Source organism: Triticum urartu, chromosome 6A, assembly GCF_056163025.1.
Source record: "Triticum urartu cultivar PI428250 chromosome 6A, HENAU_Tu73, whole genome shotgun sequence".
NCBI classification, from domain to species: domain Eukaryota; kingdom Viridiplantae; phylum Streptophyta; class Magnoliopsida; order Poales; family Poaceae; genus Triticum; species Triticum urartu.
In genome coordinates, this window is record NC_141878.1 from 437,486,245 (window position 1) to 437,508,157 (window position 21,913).

At 47.2% G+C, this 21,913-nt stretch overlaps 2 protein-coding genes across 2 annotated transcripts; both read right to left on the minus strand.

The window, feature by feature from the left end:
- Positions 1-6,793: 6,793 nt before the first annotated feature.
- Positions 6,794-7,859, minus strand: LOC125512199 (RING-H2 finger protein ATL79-like). The gene has a single exon (XM_048677282.2). It carries the CDS (start codon positions 7,535-7,537, stop codon positions 6,998-7,000), a length of 540 nt encoding a protein of 179 aa, XP_048533239.1. The 5' UTR covers positions 7,538-7,859; the 3' UTR covers positions 6,794-6,997.
- A 7,704-nt stretch (positions 7,860-15,563) lies between these two features.
- Positions 15,564-21,114, minus strand: LOC125513902 (kinesin-like protein KIN-7C). Its single transcript, XM_048679111.2, has 14 exons — positions 20,796-21,114; positions 19,936-20,231; positions 19,483-19,572; positions 19,293-19,393; positions 19,091-19,204; positions 18,920-19,001; positions 18,763-18,830; positions 18,589-18,654; positions 18,386-18,510; positions 17,938-18,265; positions 17,689-17,790; positions 16,947-17,603; positions 16,317-16,612; positions 15,564-16,200 (listed from the first exon to the last, which is right to left on the minus strand). Exons 2-14 carry the CDS (start codon positions 20,180-20,182, stop codon positions 15,873-15,875), a joined length of 2,604 nt encoding a protein of 867 aa, XP_048535068.2. The 5' UTR covers positions 20,183-20,231; positions 20,796-21,114; the 3' UTR covers positions 15,564-15,872.
- Between the last annotated feature and the right edge of the window lie 799 nt (positions 21,115-21,913).

Here is a 21,913-nt window from a genome sequence, read left to right on the forward strand (position 1 = left end):
GTATAATATATCAAAAAATTCAGCACGAAAATCCGCATCCGATTTTGATGGCCTACGACCTGTTTGCAATTTGTTTAGAATCCTCAAATTCCAAAAGGAAAAAAAGATATGCCCAAATTTCAGTTTCTTAATTTTGGTTAAATCTGGTCAAACTATGGTCGAACTACTTATTCAAGAAGTATTAATGTTACTACATAATTAGTCAAGAATATTAGTGTTACTAAATAATTATTTCAATTTTTTGAATTTTGGTCAAATCTGGTCAAACTGTGATCAAACTTATTCAAGAAATATCAGTGTTACTAAATAATTACTGTTTTTTAGAATAATAGTTTCAAACTCAAACGGTGAAACGTGTGACCTAATGCTCAAGCTAAACTGCTGAGGGTTAATAGGATTGACAACTTACATTTGTCACGAAAATGAAGTTAAGCGTGCTCGGGGTGGGGGAGTGAGAGGATGGGTGACCGGTCGGGAAGTTAGACAATTGGAATGAGTGATCCACACTTTGACCAGTTAAGAGGGGTGATTAGAGACTAAATCATCAAATAATTCAGAAAATCAAAAATTAAAAAAATCATTTTTTTCAAAATTTTCAAAAAAAAAAGAATTTCTAAAAAAATCTTTAGTACCGGTTGGTAACACCAACCGGTACTAAAGGTCCCCCATACCACGACGCGAGCTCACGCCACGTGGTGGGCCTTTAGTAGCGGTTCGTGCCGAACCGGTACTAAAGAGGGGGCCTTTAGTGCCCACACTTTAGTGCCGGTTGCAGAACCGACACTAAAGGGCCTTACGAACCGGTGCTATTACCCGGTTCTGCACTAGTGGTATATGATACTCACCATTACGACCAGCCTTATATGGCTCAACTCAAAAATCTCACTAACCAAGATAGATGATGAGTGGTGGAATGATTTTGATAGTTTGCAAAAATACTCAATTAATACGCTCGTTTTCATCAAACAATTGTGTTTACCAATGCATTAATGACAATGCATGCATGCATGACTAATAAATAACTAAGAACTTCTACATGCATTGGTGAGTTTTCTTTTAATCCTTGCATGCAATGATTTAATGCACCTCGATATTTGAATGTGTGATGTGAAGCAATAAAAATGAGACTTATAAAACAAGAAAATGAAAGTTTTGAGATAAGCCTTATAAACCTGAAGTAGGATAGTATGCACTATGAAGGTAGTACTCCCTCCATTTTTGTATATAAGACCACAATACATTTTGCATACGTACAAAGCCACAAACAGTAAACAAGTCAAAAAATGATGATGTTGCCTCATACTAGCAACCCATGGTATAACTAGTAGCATGCTTGCATTGGATGATAATGACACATTCAACCACTTCCTTTCTCATATCCACTCAATTTTATCGAATTTGCATGCATCTATTAATTAACTCGGTAAACAAGAGAAAAGGCTAGCTTGTAAAGCAGTTATTAAAGTTTATATTGATACATGTAATTTACGTTTGTGGTCTTGTATATAAAATGAAGCAACTAATCTATCATATTCACTCCTCCTTAAAAGAGTGTACTTTCAATTTTGTTGGAAAGTCAAACTTTTTTATGTTAGACCGTATTTACACAGTAATAGATCAACATTTGTGCCATCAAATTAGTAGCATTAGATGCATGATAAAATATATTTTCGTCATATATCTATTTGGTTTCACAAGCATTGGCATATTTTTCCACAAACTCGGTCAAACTTTGAGTTAGTTTGACCCTCCAACAAAATTGAAAGTATACTATTTTATAGACATAGTTTGACCCTCCGTTTCAAAATATAGTGCGCCCTCGCTTCCCGAGGTTTAACTTTGACCATAAATTTAACCAACGAGACCGACTGTGGCGGGAGAAAAAATTATATAATTGAAAAACTTCTTTTGAATACGAATTCACTGGTATAACTTTTGCTCCCGCCGTAATCGGTATCATTGGTTAAATATATGTTGAAGCGCAGGAATCGAGGACGCATTATATTTTAGACCTCCTCCAATGCAAAGGTGGTTAGATGTTAGCAGCAAGCCATGTCCATGTGTGTGTGTGCATGCGTGGCGTGGTGGTGTGAGTTAGCTAGCTAGGTGAGTGCATGACCGGTAGGATAGACTTCTGGATAGGTTGTTGGCTGGATGTGATTTAGCAGCCTACATGCAAGGAGTCAGTTGGTTAGTGGGCTAGCCATGCACGGTAGTTAGCAGCCACAGGTGAAGCTGGTCGCGTCGTGCGCATGGAAAACTTGGGCGTTGCACTGCTGGGGACTACAAAAGGCCTGGCCTCGAGTGTGTGTTGTACCGGGGGAGCTGTGTTGTAAGCCATGTAGCCGGGAGACTGAGTACGTTCTCAGGGAAGAAAGAATACGCCATTCGTGCGGCGGGGCGGAGTTCGTGCTCCGGGCAAAAACCTCTGTCCATCTCCCTTTCTCGTTGGTTCGAGCCACGGCGTCACATAGAGAGCGAGGGTGAGGGCAGCGCGGCAACAACAATTGGTATACAGAGCCACAAGGTTCAAGGGGCGGCCGCGGCGCGCGGCGGCGTCCGCGGCGTGCGCGGTCCGCGGCGGATATGAAGGTCTTGGCAACGACACGCGGCGAGCGCGTGGCGTCGGCAACGCGCGGCGAGTCCACGGCGGTGTGGCGTGATGCCGTACGCGCAGCGAGCGCGTGGCGTCGGCAACGTGCAGCGAGTCTGTGGCGATGTGGCGTGATGCCGTGCGCGCTACGAGCAGCAGCGGTCACGGAGACAAGGAGGTCGCGGAGGACTTGCGTGGTGGTGCAGAGGCCGCGGCGGCTCGGCGCGACGACCGTGGAGGTGCTGTGCTGCGGTTGACGGTGCAGCGGTGCAGGGCAATAAGCGCGGCGGCGAGTCGGGCGCGATCGGTGTGTGTTATGGGTGCGCACTGGACGCGTCGGGCGCGTCGGGACCGCGGGAGTGGACCGCGTCGAGGCGCTGGACCTGGTTGCGCAGATCGCGTACGTGCGCGGCGGGAGCACGGGCCGGGAGCGCGGGGACGTGGGGAGTGCGCGCGAAGGGCACGCCGGCACGGTGGCGTGACGAAGGCAGCGGAGAACTGACCGCGTCGAGGCGCTGGACTCGGGCCGTGGCGACTGCGTGCGTGCGCGTCGTGTACACGAGCCTAGGAGCGCGGGACATGGGGTGCTGCACGACGGAGGCCACAGCGGCGCGGTGCGACGGCCATGGCGCGACGTTGACAACGAGCCTGACATGTGCAAGGTCATGGCTTGGGGCGTGAATATTAGCAGCAAGCCATGTCCATGTGTGTGTGCGTGCATGTGTGGCGTGGTGGTGTGAGTTAGCTAGCTAGGTGAGTGCATGACCGGTAGGATAGACTCCTGGATAGGTTGTTGGCTGGATGTGATTTAGCAGCCTACATGCAAGGAGTCAGTTGGTTAGTGGGCTAGCCATGCACGGTAGTTAGCAGCCACAGGTGAAGCTGGCCACGTCGTGCGCATGGAAAATAAGGACGTTGCGCTGTTGGGGACTACAAAAGGCCTGGCCTCGTGTGTGTGTGTTGTACTGGGGGAGCTGTGTTGTAAGCCATGTAGCCGGGAGACTGAGTACGTGCTCAGGGAAGAAAGAATACGCCGTTCGTGCGGCGGGGCGGAATTCGTGCTCCGGGCAAAAACCTCTGTCCATCTCCCTTTCTCGTTGGTTCGAGCCACGGCGTCACATAGAGAGCGAGGGCGAGGGCAGCGTGGCAACAACATTAGATGAGGTGCTAAGTGTATTAAATATCTTAGCAACTCAACTTCCCAATGCATAGGTGTTTAACTTATTGTTGCTAAGCACACTTTATTTAATGAGTTAGCACCTAAAGTCTTTCATCCAGTAATCAAGTTGTTTCATTTAAGGCCTCCCTTGATTTGTAGGGTTTTTATAGGAATTCTATAGGATAGGATTTGCAAAGGAAATATTCCTTTGAAGGCATCCTTTGGTTCATAGAGTAGGAATATCATAGGAATAGGAAAATCATAGGAAGTGAGGTGGCATGCATCTCACTTCCTATAGGGAAAAAGATGTCACTTGATTCATAGGATAGGATTTTTTTCCATTGAGTTTAGGCTAATATTTTTTTCCCTTTGAAATGTGAAGGATTGATTCATGTCCTACATATGAATAAGAATTCATTCCTACAAACCAAAGGGCTTCATAGGAATTTTTCCTATAAAAATCCTATCCTTTAGAAATCCTACAAGATTCCTCCAAACCAAAAGAGGTCGAAGCCTTTTGGTTTGTATGAATGGATTCCTCTTCCTATATAGGATAGGAATCAATCCTTCACATTTGGAGGGGAAAGAACATTAGCCTAGACTCAATGGAGAAAATCCTATCCTATGCATCAAATGGCATCTCTTTCTCTATAGGAATTGACATGCATGTCATCTCACTTCCTATGATTTTTCTATTCCTATAAAATTCCTATCCTATGAATCAAAAAATGCCTAAGGCCTCTTTTGGTTCATAGGATAGGATTATCATAGGAATAGAATTTTGTAAGAAATGAGATGGCATGTATCTCAAATTCTATGAGTAGGAATAGGAAACAAGATGTCATTTGGTTGACACCAAAGAAATTTTTTCATTGAGTCTAGGCTCATTTTTATTTTCCTATGAAATATGAAGGATAGGAACCAATCTCATGTAGGAATAAGAATCTATTTCTATGAACTAAAGGGCTCTAAACAAAAAAAAATCCTATAAGAATCCTATCATTTAAAATTCCTATAAAATTCCTCCAAACCAAAGGAGGCCTAAATGGTTTGCCTAGCTACACGTGCTTGGCATTGGTTCTTCCTGGAGGAAATTGCACAAACCACCTATTTTTGGTGCTAGTTTTGCATAGAACACCTACTTTACAGATTTGTTGCACAAAACACCACATATTGGGGTAATTCGTTGCAACTAGGTCTAATCCACCATTTGGATGTGTTGACATGATTTCTGACAAGTGGGTCCAGTTTGTAAGTGCATCACGGCAAGAAAAACTTGCCGCATCAGCAGCCAACTGGAACTGTCAATATCTCACAATTCTTTGCTTCAATTGAGCTGGATTTTCCCCAGAATATTAGTGAGTGCATCTATGATTTATTGGGTTTTTTTAATATTTTTTTAAAATGTTAAATTTCAACGAGTCAACTAAAATTACAAATATCTCACAAACTGTGGTCCAAATGAGCTGCCTTTTTTCGAGAGTAGTATTGCATACATGTGTGATTTACTGGAATTGTTCTGCATTTTTTTTTGAAAATTTTGATTTTTGAGTAAAAAAATTTATGAGCCAATGTAAACTGCAGATATCTCATTATAATGTGATCCAAACCAGCTGAAACTTTCCAGATTCATTACTGGTTACAAATATCTAATAGCACACCACAAATTTTCATGTGAAAAACATAAGATTGCTACACAAATATAAAATGATTCATAAATAGGCACAATATTCATAAAATAAAATCAGTAGCACCAAGATATGGCAGATATTGTCGCTGTCAGGCTTTAGCATCCAAGTGGCTGCCATAAAGCCATTATTGACATCATCAACTCTCACGTACCAAAATATTACCGCCATGAGGTGTTACCATCTAAGTAGTTGTCATGTGACCATTACAGACATCATCAAGTCGCACACACCAAAATATTACCGCCATGAGGTTTTAGCATCGAAATACTGGGCGATTTTGCAATGTTAGTTGACTCGTTTAATATTTTTGTTCAAATCTAACATTTTCGTAAAATGCAAAACAAACCAATAAATCATGTGTGCACTCACTAATATTCTAGAAAAGAATCAGCTCAATTGGAGCAAGAATTGTGAGATATTGATAGTTCTAGTTGGCTGCTGATGTGGCTGTTTTTTCTTGTCACGGATGCACTTACAAACTGAACCCACTTGTCAGGAATCATGTCAACGCACCCAAATGGTGGATTAGACCTAGCTGCAACAAATTACCTCAGAATGTGGTGTTTTGTGCAACAAACCTGTAAAGTGAGTGTTTTGTGCAAAACTAGCATCAATAGTAGGTGGTTTGTGCAATTTCCTCGTTCTTTCTGAGATCACCAAAATGCTCTCTCTCCTTAATTGTTGTGTCATGTCATTTTTTTCATTTATGTGGCATGCTTAGCACCTCTCCAGCTTGAAGCACTGAAACGGAGAGAGTACTACTTGCTATGCTAGCTTGGTCAGCCTTTGCGGCAGCGAATACCAAAAACATTGTCCTGTCGGCGGAGGAGAGGTTGAGAGCCCTGGTGCTTGGCGCCAAATACTCCAATGGCGCTGCTCCCAACGGGACGACTGCGACGCCCAACGCACCCCAATCAGACCGACCCGGCTCCACCGCGACCACCCGCCGAACGCCGATGCCACCTGCCGCGCCGAAACCCAACCAAACCTCTACACAATGCTCGCAAAGCAGCCCCACCGCTAGTAGTAATATTCTCGCAGCAGCGCCCTACGGAGCCTACACCACTCTATCACTCCGTCTTCCTCTGCTTTACCGCTTTTCTCTTCTTGTCTCGTATCCACTCTAGCGCCGGAAGGAATCCGTCGACCCAGAGCCGAGCTGCTTTTCAGTTTGTCACTGACGACGAGCCTGCTCTGCCCGGACGCCAAAAAATGCAGGCCTACAGCCGACGGCACTGGAATTCATCAACGGATGCGCAAGAATCCGACGGATGAATCGAATGATGCAATGCAAGTTTGACATGAGATGAGAACGCAAGAGGGATGATTGCGAATTACGATCCGAGCTGATGGCCGCAATCGATTTGCATTGTCAGACGCCCTCAAAGAGTAGTACAAGCGGCACTCGATTACAAATCACGCGACGACAGAGCTGAGCTCCGGCAAGCTCCCCCACCGCGACGCACTTGATGTCGCTTCTTGTCGGCGGTACACACAGAGTGACGATGGATCCATGACCGACCCAGCGCCGGAGGTGACAGCGTCCTGGTCTGGCTAGGGCTCTCCGGCCCGCGACAGCCGGGACGGCGCGCGGCAGGTGGGGCAGGACGCGCGCGCCGCGAGCCACCCGTCCACGCAGGCCCCGTGGAAGCCGTGGCCGCACGCCGGGAGCACGCGGACGCGCTCGCCGTCCGCCAGCTCCGACAGGCAGATGGCGCACTCCGCGTCGCCCCACCCGCCGGCCAACTGGACGCCCGCCCCTGCCCCGGCCTCCACAGAGAATTCGGCGGCCGCGGCGTCGGACGGAGGCTTCGGCGGCTGTGGCTGCCCCTGCGCCTGCGCCCGCGCCCGCGCGCGCGCGGCGCGGCGGCGGGCGAGGCGGCGGAGGAGGAAGCGGGCGGCGGCGTGGAGGGAGAAGGCGAGGAGGGAGACGCAGGCGAGGATGATGAGGATGGTGGCCACGTTGGAGAAGAATGCCCGGGAGCTGGAGTAGGGGCCCCAGGCGTCGCCCGTGGCGTGGGACAGCGGCCTCGGCGGAGGCGGAGACGTGGCGTTCATGGGGGGCGAGGCGGTGTGGTTGGTCCGGCGTGCCATGGCTCTCGATCTCTGGAGAGTGCTGTCGACGGCTTGGAGCGGGAGTCGACAGTGAATGAGTGAAGGAGGGCGAGCCTGCAAGGAGGCGTCGTTGTCTGGGTTTGGCAATGGCCTTGGCTTTTTGTATGGTTTCTTTCTTTTCTTTCCTCGGAGCTGACGGGCCGCTACTCAGAGTGAGAGTGGAGTGGTAGGCTTGAGTGACCATGCATGATCAGGCATGCGTGCACGAAGATGCCTTGCGCCATACCTCATCTCACGCAGGCTCGCTTGTTTAGAAAACGGACTCTGAATGCATGTTCCATCAGGCTGGTTGTAATAGGGAGTATCATATATTACTTGCATATGATACTAGTGTATGATACTACATCCCTAATGCATAGTACTCCTTTCGTTTTTATTTAGTCTGCATATTAGCTTTGATCAAAATCAAGCTTTATAAGTTTTGACTAAGTTTATAAACAAAAATATCAATATATATAATAAAAAATCAATACCAATAGATTCATTATTGAAGGTATTTTCACATCATATAGATTTGTTATGGCAAATGTTTATATATTTTTCTATAAACTTGGTCAAATTTTGCAAAGTTTGACTTCAGTCAAACCTAATATGCAGACTAAATAAAAACAAAGGGAGTATCATATGTTGGTATCATATAGAACTACATTTATTGTCATGCATGACACAAAGTAGCACATCATTTAATATGATACGGTATCATGATATGATACTCAAGTCTCTCTTTCTTCATTTATTTTTATGTCACTTCATCAAAATTGATTAGTTGGTATGTATGATACTATATCTATGATACTCCTTACGGGCAGCCTCAGAATTCAGATTCAGAGTAGAGTAGAGTAGTACCATGCCCTACTTCCTAGACCAACTGATGGATGGCGTTACTTACTTAACTCTGGTCAATGCTCTTCCCCTGGCAGTACCAAGAAGGTTAATGCTGGCTTTTAAAGTTTCTGGCCCCTCGTCACCTCATCGAGCGTATCAAAAAGACGAGCAGGCGTCCTCTTGGCGCAATCTCCAAGAGCCGCAAAGCTCAGTGTTCAATCCTCTGTGTGAGGTGAGTGTATTTGATGTTTTACTCTACTTAAGGTACAGCAGTAATTTGTTTTAACCTCTACGATTTCTCCCTCCCTGGGCCAAAATCGGACACCATTGTCATGTTTATTACGTATACTCCAGTAATTTTCACGTATCACATTAGGACATTTTCACTTGTTTTATGGTTGTTCATAAAGTTTGCCACATAAAAGCAATTTCAATGAGGCGATCCATTTCGTCCGCGGGTGTCTGTTTGGATCGGCGCGGACACAAAAGTCGAACCAACACGTTGACCCAAACGGACGCGCGTCCGTTTTTCGTCTGCAGGCGATTCATTTCCGGCTCATTTTTGAGCCGGATTTACGTCGGCGCGGACACGAGACGGACGCGCGCGCTCGCATTCTCCTTCCCCTGGCCCGCTGGTCATCCTCTCCCATTCCAACAAGCCCTCGCCAGTCTCCTTCGTCGTCGCCGCCGCCGCCCACACCGCCCATTTCATCGGTGGTTCTGCTAGCTGCCGGCGCCACAACATCCCCCTCTACAACGCCGCCACCTCTCACGTCGCCCGCCACAGTCATCTTGCCGCCTGGGAACCGAAAGCTTCCCGCCCCCGCTTCCTCAACACAGCCACGACCGTGACCAAGAAGCTGCCTCGTCCAGATCCTCACCAGCACGCTCGTCAGACGCCGCCAGAGCAACTAGCTGGTCCGAGGGCGGCCGTCTCCTTCGTCGATGCCCGCAAATTGTTCGACAGTTTACCAAGGTACAAAATGGACTCCGTCTACAAGGTTTTTTTTTCACAATTTCCTTTGCGACTCCGATGATTCCTCGTCCAATGAGGAGGAGATCTTGGTTGCCGTGTTGGTCCATCACCACCTCAATAGTCAGCGCACGCGTTTTGTGGCTCCATTCCGGGCCACCTTCCGGCGTTGAACCGCAACCGAGAGAGCGGGCATTTCCTTTTTTGAAAGGAATACTTTGACACAACAAATCCGTTGTTCAAATATCAGAAATTCCGCCGCCCTTTCCGTATGAATAGACATCTTTTCAACCGTATTAGAGAGGGTTGGGCGGCTATGATGACTATTTTGAATGCAAAGAGGATACTATTGGAAAGATTGGTTTCTCCTCTTATAAAAAATGCACTGCCACCATCCGAATGCTTGCATACGAAGTGTCCAGTGATCTCATTGACGAGTACGTCCGTATGAGCGAGTCTACATGCCCGGTGATCTCATTGACGAGTACGTATGTATAAGTTCTGCAAGGCTGTTATTGTTGTATTTGGCCCTGAGTACTTGAGAGAGCCGACTCGTGAAGATACAGCCCGTTTGTTGGCGATGAATGCCAGCAGTGGCTTCCCAGGGATGCTTGGCGGCATAGACTGCATGCACTAGGAGTGGAAGAACTGCCCTTCAGCTTGGCAAGGACAGTATAAGGGCCATGTCAGGACTTGCACTGTCATACTTGAGGCCGTGGCGTCTTAAGATTTCTGGATCTGAAACTTTTTCTTTGGCATGGCCGAATCACACAATGAAATCAACGTGCTTCAACGCTCGCCGGTGTTTGCTAGGCTTGCCGAAGGCAACAACCCACCGGTGAACTTTATTATCAACGGCCACAACTACGACAAATGATACTACCTGGATAACAGTATCTATTCTCAGTAGACCACTATTGTGAAGACAATTCCCAAACCCGTCGGAGAGAAGAGAAAAAGATTTTCCCAAGAGTAAGCGAGTGCTAGGAAGGACGTCGAGCGTGCCTTTGATGTTTTGTAATCTCGATGGGGCATCATCCGGTATCCTGTTAATACTTGGAGCACGCAGAAACTATGGAAGGTGATGACTGCTTGTGTGATCATGCACAATATGATCATAAAAGATGAGCGCCCGGAACGTCTGTACGATCAAGAGTTTCAGTTTCAGGGTGAGAATGTTGTGTCTCAACATGAAGGAGCAGCAACGTTTGAACAATTCATCAAATTTCATCATGACATGCGTGATTGGGAAATTCACATGCAACTGCAAAATGATTTGATTGAGCATATGTGGGCTCATGTTGGCAACCATTAGTTGTATCTTTTTTATTCGGCTTGCAAAACTATATGAGACATTTTTACTTTTATTCGGCTTGTAAAACTATGCTATCTTTTTGTTGAAACTATGTTATTTATTTGATTCTAGACTATATGGTCGAATGTAAAAGTTGTGTGTGAAACATTACAAAAAAATGAGCTATTTGTTGAAAACGGGTAGCCAGCCGGTCACACCGGCACATATGGGTCGACGCGTTGCGTGCACTGTCATCCCAATCAAAAACAGGATGGACGTCGGACAGACGGCCGATTCAAACGGACAAAAACGCCGTCCGCTTGAATCGGCGCGTTGAAGCTGCTCTAAGCGTGATGAGGAAATCTCCAACGTCGTGGCCTACAGCGTCCGCAAATGTCCAGACCATCATGTTCGGACATTTTCTTGCCATGCAATGTGGGGCCTCAAACAGCGTTGTCTTCGTTTGTCCGAATTCCCTCAAACCGGATTCAAAACTAGTGAAGATTTGTGGGAGTTTCGGCCACCACCGTGTAGCACCCAAAATCCCGCACAAAGTCCGCGTATTTTTCACTCTGTCCCTTTCCATTGGCTCTGTATATCCCCGAGAGCCCATACATAGGGAACCGAGTTAGCCCAACCTGACTGTAATGCCTTGCAAAAAATATTTGGTCACAGCTCCAGCATTGTGTAGTTTACATGTCGTTGCCTTTGGCTGTGCAGAAAAAAGTCTTTAAATGTACCAGAAAGTGATATAAAAGTACGTCATCACCTATTTTAACTGACTGCAAGCCTGCAGCCGTGTTCGTACCCGCAGAGTCGGGTGCATGCAGAGCAGCCAGCACGCAATGAAAATCGACGCACGACGTCGTCACTTGAGATTAACTCCAACGTGGGCGCAAATCGGACGGTTGTTTTTGTCCGGTTTATGTCTGTTTACGTGAGTAAACAGAAGACTGTGTCCGGTTTTGGTCCGGCCGTCGGCGCGGTCACCCTGCTGCCGCATCTCAATATTCTGTCCGTATTTAGATTTTAAAATTTTGACAACAAAGACATTACAAATAATTTAAAATGATATATATTACATTAAAACTTAAACCTCTGCAAAGTCCCACGACCGCACATTCAAACTAAATTTAAAATAAAAATAAAAATAAAAACTAAATGGTCGTCGCCGCCATGGCTGTCGTCCTCGTCCTCGTCACCCATGGTGAGGTCAACATAGGGCGGTGGTTGACATAGGTGGGCTGACGGCCCCTGCGATGGTTGTGGGGTGGGAGGTGCCTGCACTACTTCTGGCCCTGGCGGGGACGATGACCATGTGTCCGCGCCCACCACAAGGCGACACAGATACATACTCTGTTGTGCAGGGCATCATGTCCGTTCACCATCGCGATTGCCCCACCAAGGTCGGGTTCCAGGCCGCAGCGGGAGGCTCCTCCGGCACCTCCTCCTTCACTTCCTCCATCACCTCCTTGACCCGCAGCTCGAGGATGGTGACATTGCCAGCGGTCGACGGGGCCAACATCTCGTCGAGGCCCTCCCACTAGGCGCGGTCGTGCTCCCGGACAGAGTCGTCGAGCACCCTCCTCGCCACCTCCTCCTCCTCAACGGACATGGTGGGAGGTGATGATGGCAGGGACGATGAGGGGGAGGGTGTGGGAGTGCGCGTGGCCGGGGTGGGCTTAGAGCACGCGCGCGGCTGGCTCGGAGCACGACCAACAAAATAGGTTTGCCACATTAGATCATGCTCGTCCCGGAACCACGTGTCCCAGAGCGGGGAATCGCGACGTCCATCTTCCGATGGAAGGCGAATGCGACAGTGATTGATCTCCAACACGTGGGCGTGACCGCTCAGTGAGGTTGGCGGCAGTGGCACCAGATCTGGGCTCAGGTATCAGTTGTTCGGAAGTGGACGTCGCTCAATGGCAGCGGTGTGCCCGTCTCCCAGCAGCGTTGGCATATGTTGACCTTCACACAAGGCCGCACGTGAGGCGGGGCCGTCAGCGAGGAGATGGTGAAGGCGGGCGACGAGGTGGAGTGGGCGGCAACGCTCCGCATGAACAATGGGCCCGCCTCGTGGTCGTGCTCCCACTTCTTCCCGGGATCCATTTCCACATTCCCATGGTAGAAGGCGGGCAACGGGAGGTGTTAGAGCGGCGGTCGGAGGTTTGGTTTGGATGTCGGGGCTCGAGGAGGCAGATAGCGAAAAAAGTAAAAGTGTGTGGACTGGCCGGTCCACGGCTTTCATTAAAAAGGACGGACGACTGACTTGCAAGCCCCGTCGGGCGTGTGGATCTAATGAAGCCGGTGGGAACAGTTGGACGGTCGACAGGCGGGCCCAAAGCAAACGATGACACAACGCATGGGTGCGGCTAGCATTCGTCTGGACGCAAATCAGGTCCTAATTTGCGCCGGATTTAGGTTCACCTAGACATTGAACGAACGCTCTTTACAGTTATGGTCATGCGTGTGGCTATGATCTATGTATGTTTCGATTCAAACGGACACGGCCAGATCAAATAGGGTCGTCCGTTGGGTTGACTTGAGAGCTGTGACCGTCGGACTGCAATGCAGGCACGTCGAGACGGAGGATCTCCATCTCATGACCGACCATCCAGCCCGAAGCTCCCGCCAGCGCCGCTCGTCCCGTCCACAGCGAAAAGATTCACAACATGTGAGCATGAACACACTATTTATTTTTTTCACGAATACGCAAGTTGCGTATCATTTCATTGATAGATAGAAAGCGAGAGTTACAGGGGCCCAATTACAAACTCCGACACCAACGGGAGAGTTAGCAATTAGGGTTAGAGAGAGACCGGGATGCTCAGCCCGGAAAACAGAGCATAAACGCACCTAAGGCGGCTCAAATTGGGTGATCGCGGCAAGTCCTCTAGCCCCAGTCAGAGCCCAGGTCCGTGACTAGTCAAGAATGTTCTACCGACCTAGTGACGCAGAACATACTATTTATTACCCGCGGTCTTATGACAATCCGGAGGGAGGACTGTAATGTGGAGCTTTAACTTTGGACGCCCGCGAAAGCATGAACACATTATTACCCGCGTTCTCATGGCTCGGGGCCCATGCAAGAAACAACTTGGCTGCACCCACAGAACGAAACTACTACACGGACGACACTGCCCGGCTGAACTCCACACGACGCGAGAATGAACGGTGCTAGCTACGTTTGCTCTAACGCATGAACGGTTTGATGTGTAGCATCGTTCGGTGATCGTCCAATATCTGTCGTGTGTGTAGCAGCGTTGCCCATAGAAAAGAAGCGAAACTGCTCTATGAATAACAAAACATGGACGATGTGTGGACGACAACAAATTCAACGGCCGTTGCACCACTGTGGGCATGCATGTGTGCGGCCAGATTATCACTGTTGTTCATGAGTTGTCTGATTTTGTCGTCCGTACAGCAATGTTCGAAAAGAAGCGATCATCATCGAGTATTAGAGATTGATGACTAAGAAAGTGAGCTCACCGGCTACCGGAGCGGGGCAACGAGGAGCGGCAAAACCCGCGCCTGCTCCTCCCCGCCTTCCTCGGCCTCTCCTTTGCCGTCGACGCTCTCCGGCAAGAGGCCAGGCGAGGTCCGACGGTCTCTCTGTGTAATACTGCTGCAGAGCGAGCTCGCTTCCCATCTCTGCTAACCGCTGACTGTGTGTGAAATGCAGACAGAGTTGGACTCCCAAGACCTGCTTTGTGCACGCCAAAGTATGGGCGCCGTCCTTTCTTTTTCTTTTTCTTTCTTTTAGGAAGGGCACCGTCCTTTCTTAGGCTGCCCGTAACGGGAGTATCATACTCCCTTCATTCCACAATGTAGTGCTTTCTTTATCCACGTGCTTCAACTTTGACCGTAAATTTAACTACCAAGACCGATTGTGGCGGGAGCAAAAATTATATCAGTGAATTCGTATTCGAAAGAAGTTTTTATTTATATAATTTTTTCTCCCGCCGCAGTTGGTCTCATTGGTTAAATTTATGGTCAAAGTTGAACCTCGGAAAGCGCGGGCGCACTATATTTTGGAATGGAGGGAGTAGGTAGTATCATGCATGCCAACTAAGCAATTTTGATGATGTGGCATAGAATTAAATGAAGAAAGAGAGGTTTGAGTATCATATCATGATACCATATCATATTAAATGATGTGCTACTTTGTATCATGCATGGCAATAAATGTAGTCCTCTATGATACCAACATATAATACTATGCATTAGGAATGTAGTATCATAGACTAGTATCATATGCATGATACTAGTATATGATACTCCCTATTACAACCAGCCTTAGTCCAGAAATCAGGAAAAGGCTGTCTAGGCTCACGCGGTACTAATTTAGTGTTTTCTTGCAAGGTGTGTCTAGGTCTTAGTCGTCTGAGATTTCCGTTAAGTCTCTGGCGATGCGCAGCCCGGATTAAGAGCGCAGCCAAGCTCATCTTCTGCACACAAAAGTTAATATTAGAGCTTGTTCTGGGACATGTGAAAGGGAGATTTGTTTAGGGAAAAAGGGCACTGAATGTATATGAACTATCACATCACTGGGCTGGACTTTGAATTCTCGCGCTGATCTATTAGCGATCTTATATTTCTTCACATAGAGAGTAGTTTATAGTAGTAGCATTCAGGTTTTGGCTGAGAATGATCACATTGTGCTTTTTTGTTTGACTGAAGAACAAGACCACTGTCCGCTTGAGAAGAACAGAAAACAGTACACTTGAAGAAACAACACGCGCACAACACATACAAAACCCTGTCAGAAAAACCATACAAAGCACACTTGCAGATCAAACAGCACGCTTCCAACAAGGGTCAGCTCGCTGAGGTGGCTGCAACGGACGACACGTGTTTGATTTTCTACAAGCTTTCGATACACATCGGAACAACCATTTCTGACAGATGAGGGGTGCAAACCGTGGGAACTGCAACAACACGTTAACAAAAGAGCGTGTCTCTGGATACGCAGTGATACGTTAATAATGTTAGCAATCAGACCGGCGGCGCCTGCTCAGGAACCGCGCACCAAACCGGTCGTCCTACACGCAAAGGGCATGCACCAAGATCAAACCCCCCGCATGCGCGTGTCCTGATACCCTATGGAAAATCAGAACAGGCAACACCCCAAGATACAAAACCACCAGAGAAAAAAAAAGATCTTTTGGTCAGCCGCATCATCCTGTCATCTTCTTGCCTCTTGTCGTCAGGGGCCCAATCAATCAGCCAAACGAGGGGATCCCGTATCTCCAGCCGTTGGAGGACCGCCGGGCGGGGGGCTGCTGCGGCGCGAAGCTGAGCCCGAACATCTCCCTCAGGACCTGCCCGGGCTCCTGGAGCCCGATCAGCTTGGCCACCAAGGACGCGCTCTCCCTCACGTGCTCCAGGTCCCTGCTCTCTGTCCACAGCCGGCGAGCCACCTGCAGCTTCCTCTTCTTGGAGTCCAGCGACACGCTCCATTTGGTGTACATGTGGTTCCTCTCCTCCACGGACAGCCGCTTCTGCATCTGCCTCGCCAGCATCTCCCTCTCGCGCTGCAGCTTCTTGGCGCTGCATCATAGATCGGACGTTCTCAGTCAGGTGTGTGTTCGTCCTCTCTCTCATCTATCTATCTAGGTTATAAAAAAGGAATGCAGATAATTGATGCATTGATGATTGCCGCGTACCTCGCGACGGGGGAAGAGCTGAGGCTGCCTACGGTCACATTGCTGGGGGTGCTTCCCCTGGAGTAGGTGCCTCTGAGGAACGATAGCCTTCGAAGCTCCACTTCCATGTAAATCGAGTCGGCAGATTCTCCTTTGAACAGCAGGAAAAAGTATGTCCTGTGGACCAAGGAAATGCTGCAAGCATGCCAAAGCTCAATGATCTCCTGCTGTTTCTTCTCGAATTCCAATGGCCATCGCGAAGGTGATTGCAAACCATCCATGATTGGGTCTAATCCGATGCTCTTCCCATTTGCACTCTACAACGTGGAGTAAGATTGCCAATTAATTATTCAGTTATTGGTGCAATGGAAGTAAAACATTTCAGCAGGTCTGGGTAGTATGTAAACTGTTATGCTGCAGGCCTGCTAGTGATAGATCTCAAGGAGTCGTCAATAACTATTATGCTTAAAATTTCATTTCCAAATTGTCATCACCTATCTTAGTCATCTAAACGCTCTTATATTTCTTTACGGAGGGAGTAATTTCTTAGCATAATTATGACTCCCAGTTTCTTTCAAGTAAAATAAATGAGCTGCAGGGGTAAGAGCATACAATCATGCCTAAAAGATAACCCCGCACCTTGTCACCTACCTGTTTCTGATAATGAACCTGAGCCATCTCCTTAAGTTCAGCAACAAATTCACCTATACCAGTAAATTCTGCATCACCTGTCTTGCTAGCTCCCTTTGAAGTGCTAATTTCAGATCCTGCCCTTGAAAGAGTCTCACTCCCTGCATCGTAGTTTAATGCAGATCCTCTTCTCTGGTACTCTTCAGGTCTTCCTGGGAAGATTACCAAACTTCTGTTTACTGGTGTGCAATCCTCCATCTCCATCTCATCAAGTAAAGTAGACCCTGTTAGTGATCTACAGCTCCTGCTTCTACCAATTACTCTACAACTTGATGGGTTACGTGTTGAAGATCCTAGATCTTTAGTGATAAAAGGCCTTCTGATGTTCTCCAAATGTTGCTCCAAGGTAATAGGAGTTTCACCAAGACTCCTTGAATTCACTGAAGCTGTTGAATCATTACCACGCATGCTAGAATTCCTATTTGAAGCTCGTGGGCTGGTACTTTCACCAGCTGACAAAGACAAACGTTCATTTCCTCTCGTTTCATTTGGCTCAATACATCGCACTTCCTTGTAATGATCTGAATCATCATGAGAGATCTGAGAACTGTCATCTCTGCTAGCGCTTGGGGGCATTCCAACAGACGGGGGACTTCTGATTGAACGCTTTCCTGAGACCTAAACATACAGAGAAAACAAATACATCAGTGTTGGAGTAATAAGGCCAGAAGGTAATAACTAGAAGTCACATAAGTAAAAATACCTGGTGCTTTGGGTCACGATCACCAACAACTTGCAGCAAATCCTGCAACCTGGACTGAGCCAAATCACGTTGCGACTTCAGTTCTTTTATTTCTTTCTCCATCTGCGGAAGACATGCAACATCATGAATGGATAGAAAGAAAAATGAGTTTATCTGTGTGTATCCCAAGGGAAATACAGAGGGAAGCAATAGCAATCTCCATTATTCAGGAAAGAAAGAAAACAGACTAGAATTTTCCAGGCACTGTACCTTTCTGATTTGGTTGTCCTTTTCCTTCACCTGTGCTTCCAGACTAGAGTTCGAAACTGGCTGCCGCAACTCACTCTCCAGTCTAGCAACTTCCTTTTGCAAATGCTTAACTAGTGTTTTATCAGACATGACCACATTAACCTGAGCATTTGTAACTACGTCCTTTGCACAACTCCCGAAAAACAGTGTATTCCTTGATTGCTCAATGTGACTTGTTGCAGGGCTGAGTGTACAAATAATCGCGGTTCTTGCATTGCCTCCCAAAGAAGGTTGTAATATGCGTGTAAGCTTGGAATCTCTATACGGTACGTGTGCATTACTCCCCATGCTGAATAATGAAAAAATATAACTGGAATGTCAGCAACTAACAATCCCATGACTACATAAGTAACTACTCTTATAATGTGAAGAATCAAAGCAAAGTAAGACTGTGAGCTGAATTTGCAACCTTAGCTTCCTAATGACGGTGCCAAGGGAAAGCAAACTTTTATTGATGTGGCAACCTTCTTTCAGCCTTGTGCCAGCTGACATAGCCTGAGATGCACGCTCACTTCCTGCCAGATCAACAAAGTTCTGCATGGGAAGAATAATTGCCGCTTACACTTTTTCTCCAGATTGTATAAACTTAACAAACTGAGGCGTCTTTCTTACCACACTAGCCACAAGGGTGGTTGACTTGTCCTTTCCTAAGAATTCACGAGCAGAACTTTCAACAGTCTGAATTGGTAGATGAAAATTAAACGGTCAGCAAACATAAACATCTATGATGAATGGAACACATATACATCAAAGTATTTCGTAAATATAATCAAGTTAAGGACAGACCAATTTAAGTATTTGATGGGATCTGGAGCTTTTTTCATTTAAGAAGGTCTCCCCGGTTTTCCTTTGAGCTATTACAATCACGTAAAGCACAAATGAGAACATACAATAACCATAAGATCGACAAAATGCAAGCTGCTATTAGTAAGCAATATTGAACCTTCGCAAACAGAAATAAGTCCCTTGAGGTGGTTCCAATCCCTTAATATAACCTCCGTAAGATTCTCCACGTAGGTGCCTTTCTGTAGAATAAACAACACTAAACCGGTTAGCAAACATGAGCATAACATCACTCAAAAGTTAACAATGCTGAAAAAGAACACCTTATTACCTCTGCATCATCCCAAAGTCTAAGAGGAGTATTTTCTGCACTCAGAAGATCCCTAACAACTTCATTGTATATTTCAATTGCTGAGAATTTCAACACAAATGCTCTTTCCTCATGCTGAAAAGGAAACACTGATTTGAGGACTTTGTAACAATCGAGACCAAAACCTGGCCATGGAAGCTATGGTTGGCTGGGAGTTGATCACCTTGTTAATATAATCGTATATATCTGCTACTGTGCATTCTGTCACTCCAGTCATAGTGAATGTCTTCCCACTACTTGTTTGCCCGTACGCAAAAACACTTGCTGAGAGAGAAAACACACTCTGATTTAGTTCAAATGCTATTATGTTTCACAATTTTTGACTCATATGCTTTTGTGTAGTTTGCACTCACAGTTAATGCCACCAACTACAGAGAGGGCAACTTCCTTAACCCCTTCCTGGTAGACTTCTTTCGTACTGCACTCGGAATGAAATACCCTGTCTGCAAATTCAAGGGATTTATGTTTAACAAAGACACACGTTAGGAAAATGTAACCAAACTATAATTCTTACCAACTATACTCATGTGAGATCCTTACATAGCAATTGCGCACATTGGAATGATTTAAACAATACGTCAACAATAAATAAAGGCATAATCACTATGCAGTAATAACATACACATCAAGTATGCATGTAATTGTGTAGGGAAATATGATGTTTGAGTGTTGCTTCTGAGAGCCATTGTAGTACATCAGATGTTATGAAAATGCTTCCAAAAAACAGTACTACAGACTAATTAAGCATACTGAAGAACCAGAGCAATGAAAAAACACAAAAGATGTAGCATCAAAAGAGCACTGACCAAATGTGTATGCGGTTGGAGCCGTGGGTCGATCCGGGAAGGTACTCCGGAACATGATGGTGGTGTCATTGATGCACTCCCACTCCGCAGGCTCACCCCTTGCAATCTCCTTGTCACTCAGCGGCCTCACCCTCACTAACACCTGTATCCTATCCAGGCTTCCTGCGCCGCTTCCACCGCCGTTCACCACCTCAGCTCCATTCATCTTATCCCACTGCACGGACTCGTCGCCTCCAATCGCCCCCATTCGCCCTCCCACTCACCTGCCCCCTCTCCAGCACCTCTCCCTACACCATCTGCCAGAAATGCAGCATTATAAGACCACAGCCAAGAAGCAAGGCACATATGATACGTACAAGAATAAAGAAGAAGCAGACAAGAAGCCACCACGGCAGGGGATGCACGAATCTGTCCTTTCCCAGTGGATTTGAGTGCCGGGCAAGGCTGTTGACGAGCTTGCTGCTGCTGCTGCGGGTGGAGGAGAAGGCAAGCATTTCTATGTGGACCCTTGGCTACCAGTAATTACGCGCATCATCAGGGTTCAGGACAGTGGTTAGCATGTCCGATGGCCGGATACAACCGGAGAACCACCGATAATGCCAAATCTATGGCGCCCCTGTCACGCCAACCATCCTCTTTCCCGAGGAATTCGCAGTTATTAGCAGATCTGCACGAAGCAATCGCCTGACCTAAGCACTCCCTAACAACCGGAACAGTAGCCCCCAGCAGGCTCACATCGACGTCGCCACCAACCAGCCGCAACAGCAGCTCTCCTCCCCTCTCCTCTCCTCCGGTGACCAGTAATGCTCAAGCAATAGCATAATAATAAAGGAAAAGCGGGTGAGTTATTCATAACATACCGAGGCTTGGCGAACACGGCCGGCTCCGGCGGGCGAGGAAGCGACGTTTCTCCGGACGACGGCGGCGGCCATGGCTCGGGATTTCTGGCGGGGGATTCGCAGGGGAGTGGGGGGTTTTGGAGTCGGGGGGTGGGGGGGAGGGGGTCTGGGAGTGGCGCCGGCCTCACCGCGTGCGACTGCTCCCCACGACGATCGATTTGGGGGGAGAGAAGGGTCAGGAGTGTGGGAGACGGTGGCTCGATCTTTTTTTCCTTTTCTCTCTTTTTTTTCTTTTTCTTTCTGCCAACCCCAGGAGACCGTTGCTTGGATTCCTCTGTCCCCTCTCTCCCAGGGATCGTTTTCAATGATCTTGCTTAGTGGGCGCTTTTGCGCGCAGGCCCTTTATGTTTTATATATATTGTTTCAGTTAAGTGCTCTTCACTGCACGTATTCACAAATTTTGTACGCCCGTATATTGCGCCGTATTGTACGGACAAGTAGCTACTGGTAGCGAAACCGATCCAAGAGTAATGAATCACTCGGATGGAATGCTTGCCGAAATCTCAGCGCACGCAGAAACCGGATACGTACGAGGGACGGGACAAGGGATGCCGGGGAAGTAAAGTAAAGAAGGGAACATCCATGATACGTGCCGTGTATTTATCTCGGCAAGTTAATGCGGCGTGGAAATTTCGTGCGCGGGGCAGACGGACAGTGCGGCGAGCAAATTCAAATGCTTGGCCGTTCTGACTGTAGTGAGCGGTGGACCGCTTCTGAAGGCCTGGGCTTCTGAAGGTGGCCGGTGAACATCGGAGAATTGCTGACCACTAGTGTGTGGTCGAGGACGTGCAGCTCCAGCTTCAGCCGACACCATCTCAACAACGGCTATAATTTGGCCTCTTGTTATTTTATAAACATGATCGGTTTATTCTAGACAATCGGCTAACGTATCATATGGTGACATCTTCTTTTTATGACGGGAATATCTGAGGTCAACTTTATCCGTTTGTTAAGTTTGGTACGAAATTTGTTGTTATTTTCATGGAAGTTTCTTCTCGCGATAAATAAAATGGAAACCGTGTCGGCAATGCATACTTTTCTTGAGTCAACTTATCCATTTGTTAAGATATAAGTTCGAA

Coding starts and splice junctions, on each gene's coding strand:
- LOC125512199 (XM_048677282.2), bottom strand. CDS start 7,537: ATGGCACGCCGGACCAACCACACCGCCTCGCCCCCCATGAACGCCACG.
- LOC125513902 (XM_048679111.2), bottom strand. CDS start 20,182: ATGGGGGCGATTGGAGGCGACGAGTCCGTGCAGTGGGATAAGATGAAT. Junction 19,205..19,292: donor TATACGATTATATTAACAAG/GTGATCAACTCC, acceptor TTTCCTTTTCAG/CATGAGGAAAGAGCATTTGT. Junction 18,655..18,762: donor CCCATCAAATACTTAAATTG/GTCTGTCCTTAA, acceptor CTACCAATTCAG/ACTGTTGAAAGTTCTGCTCG.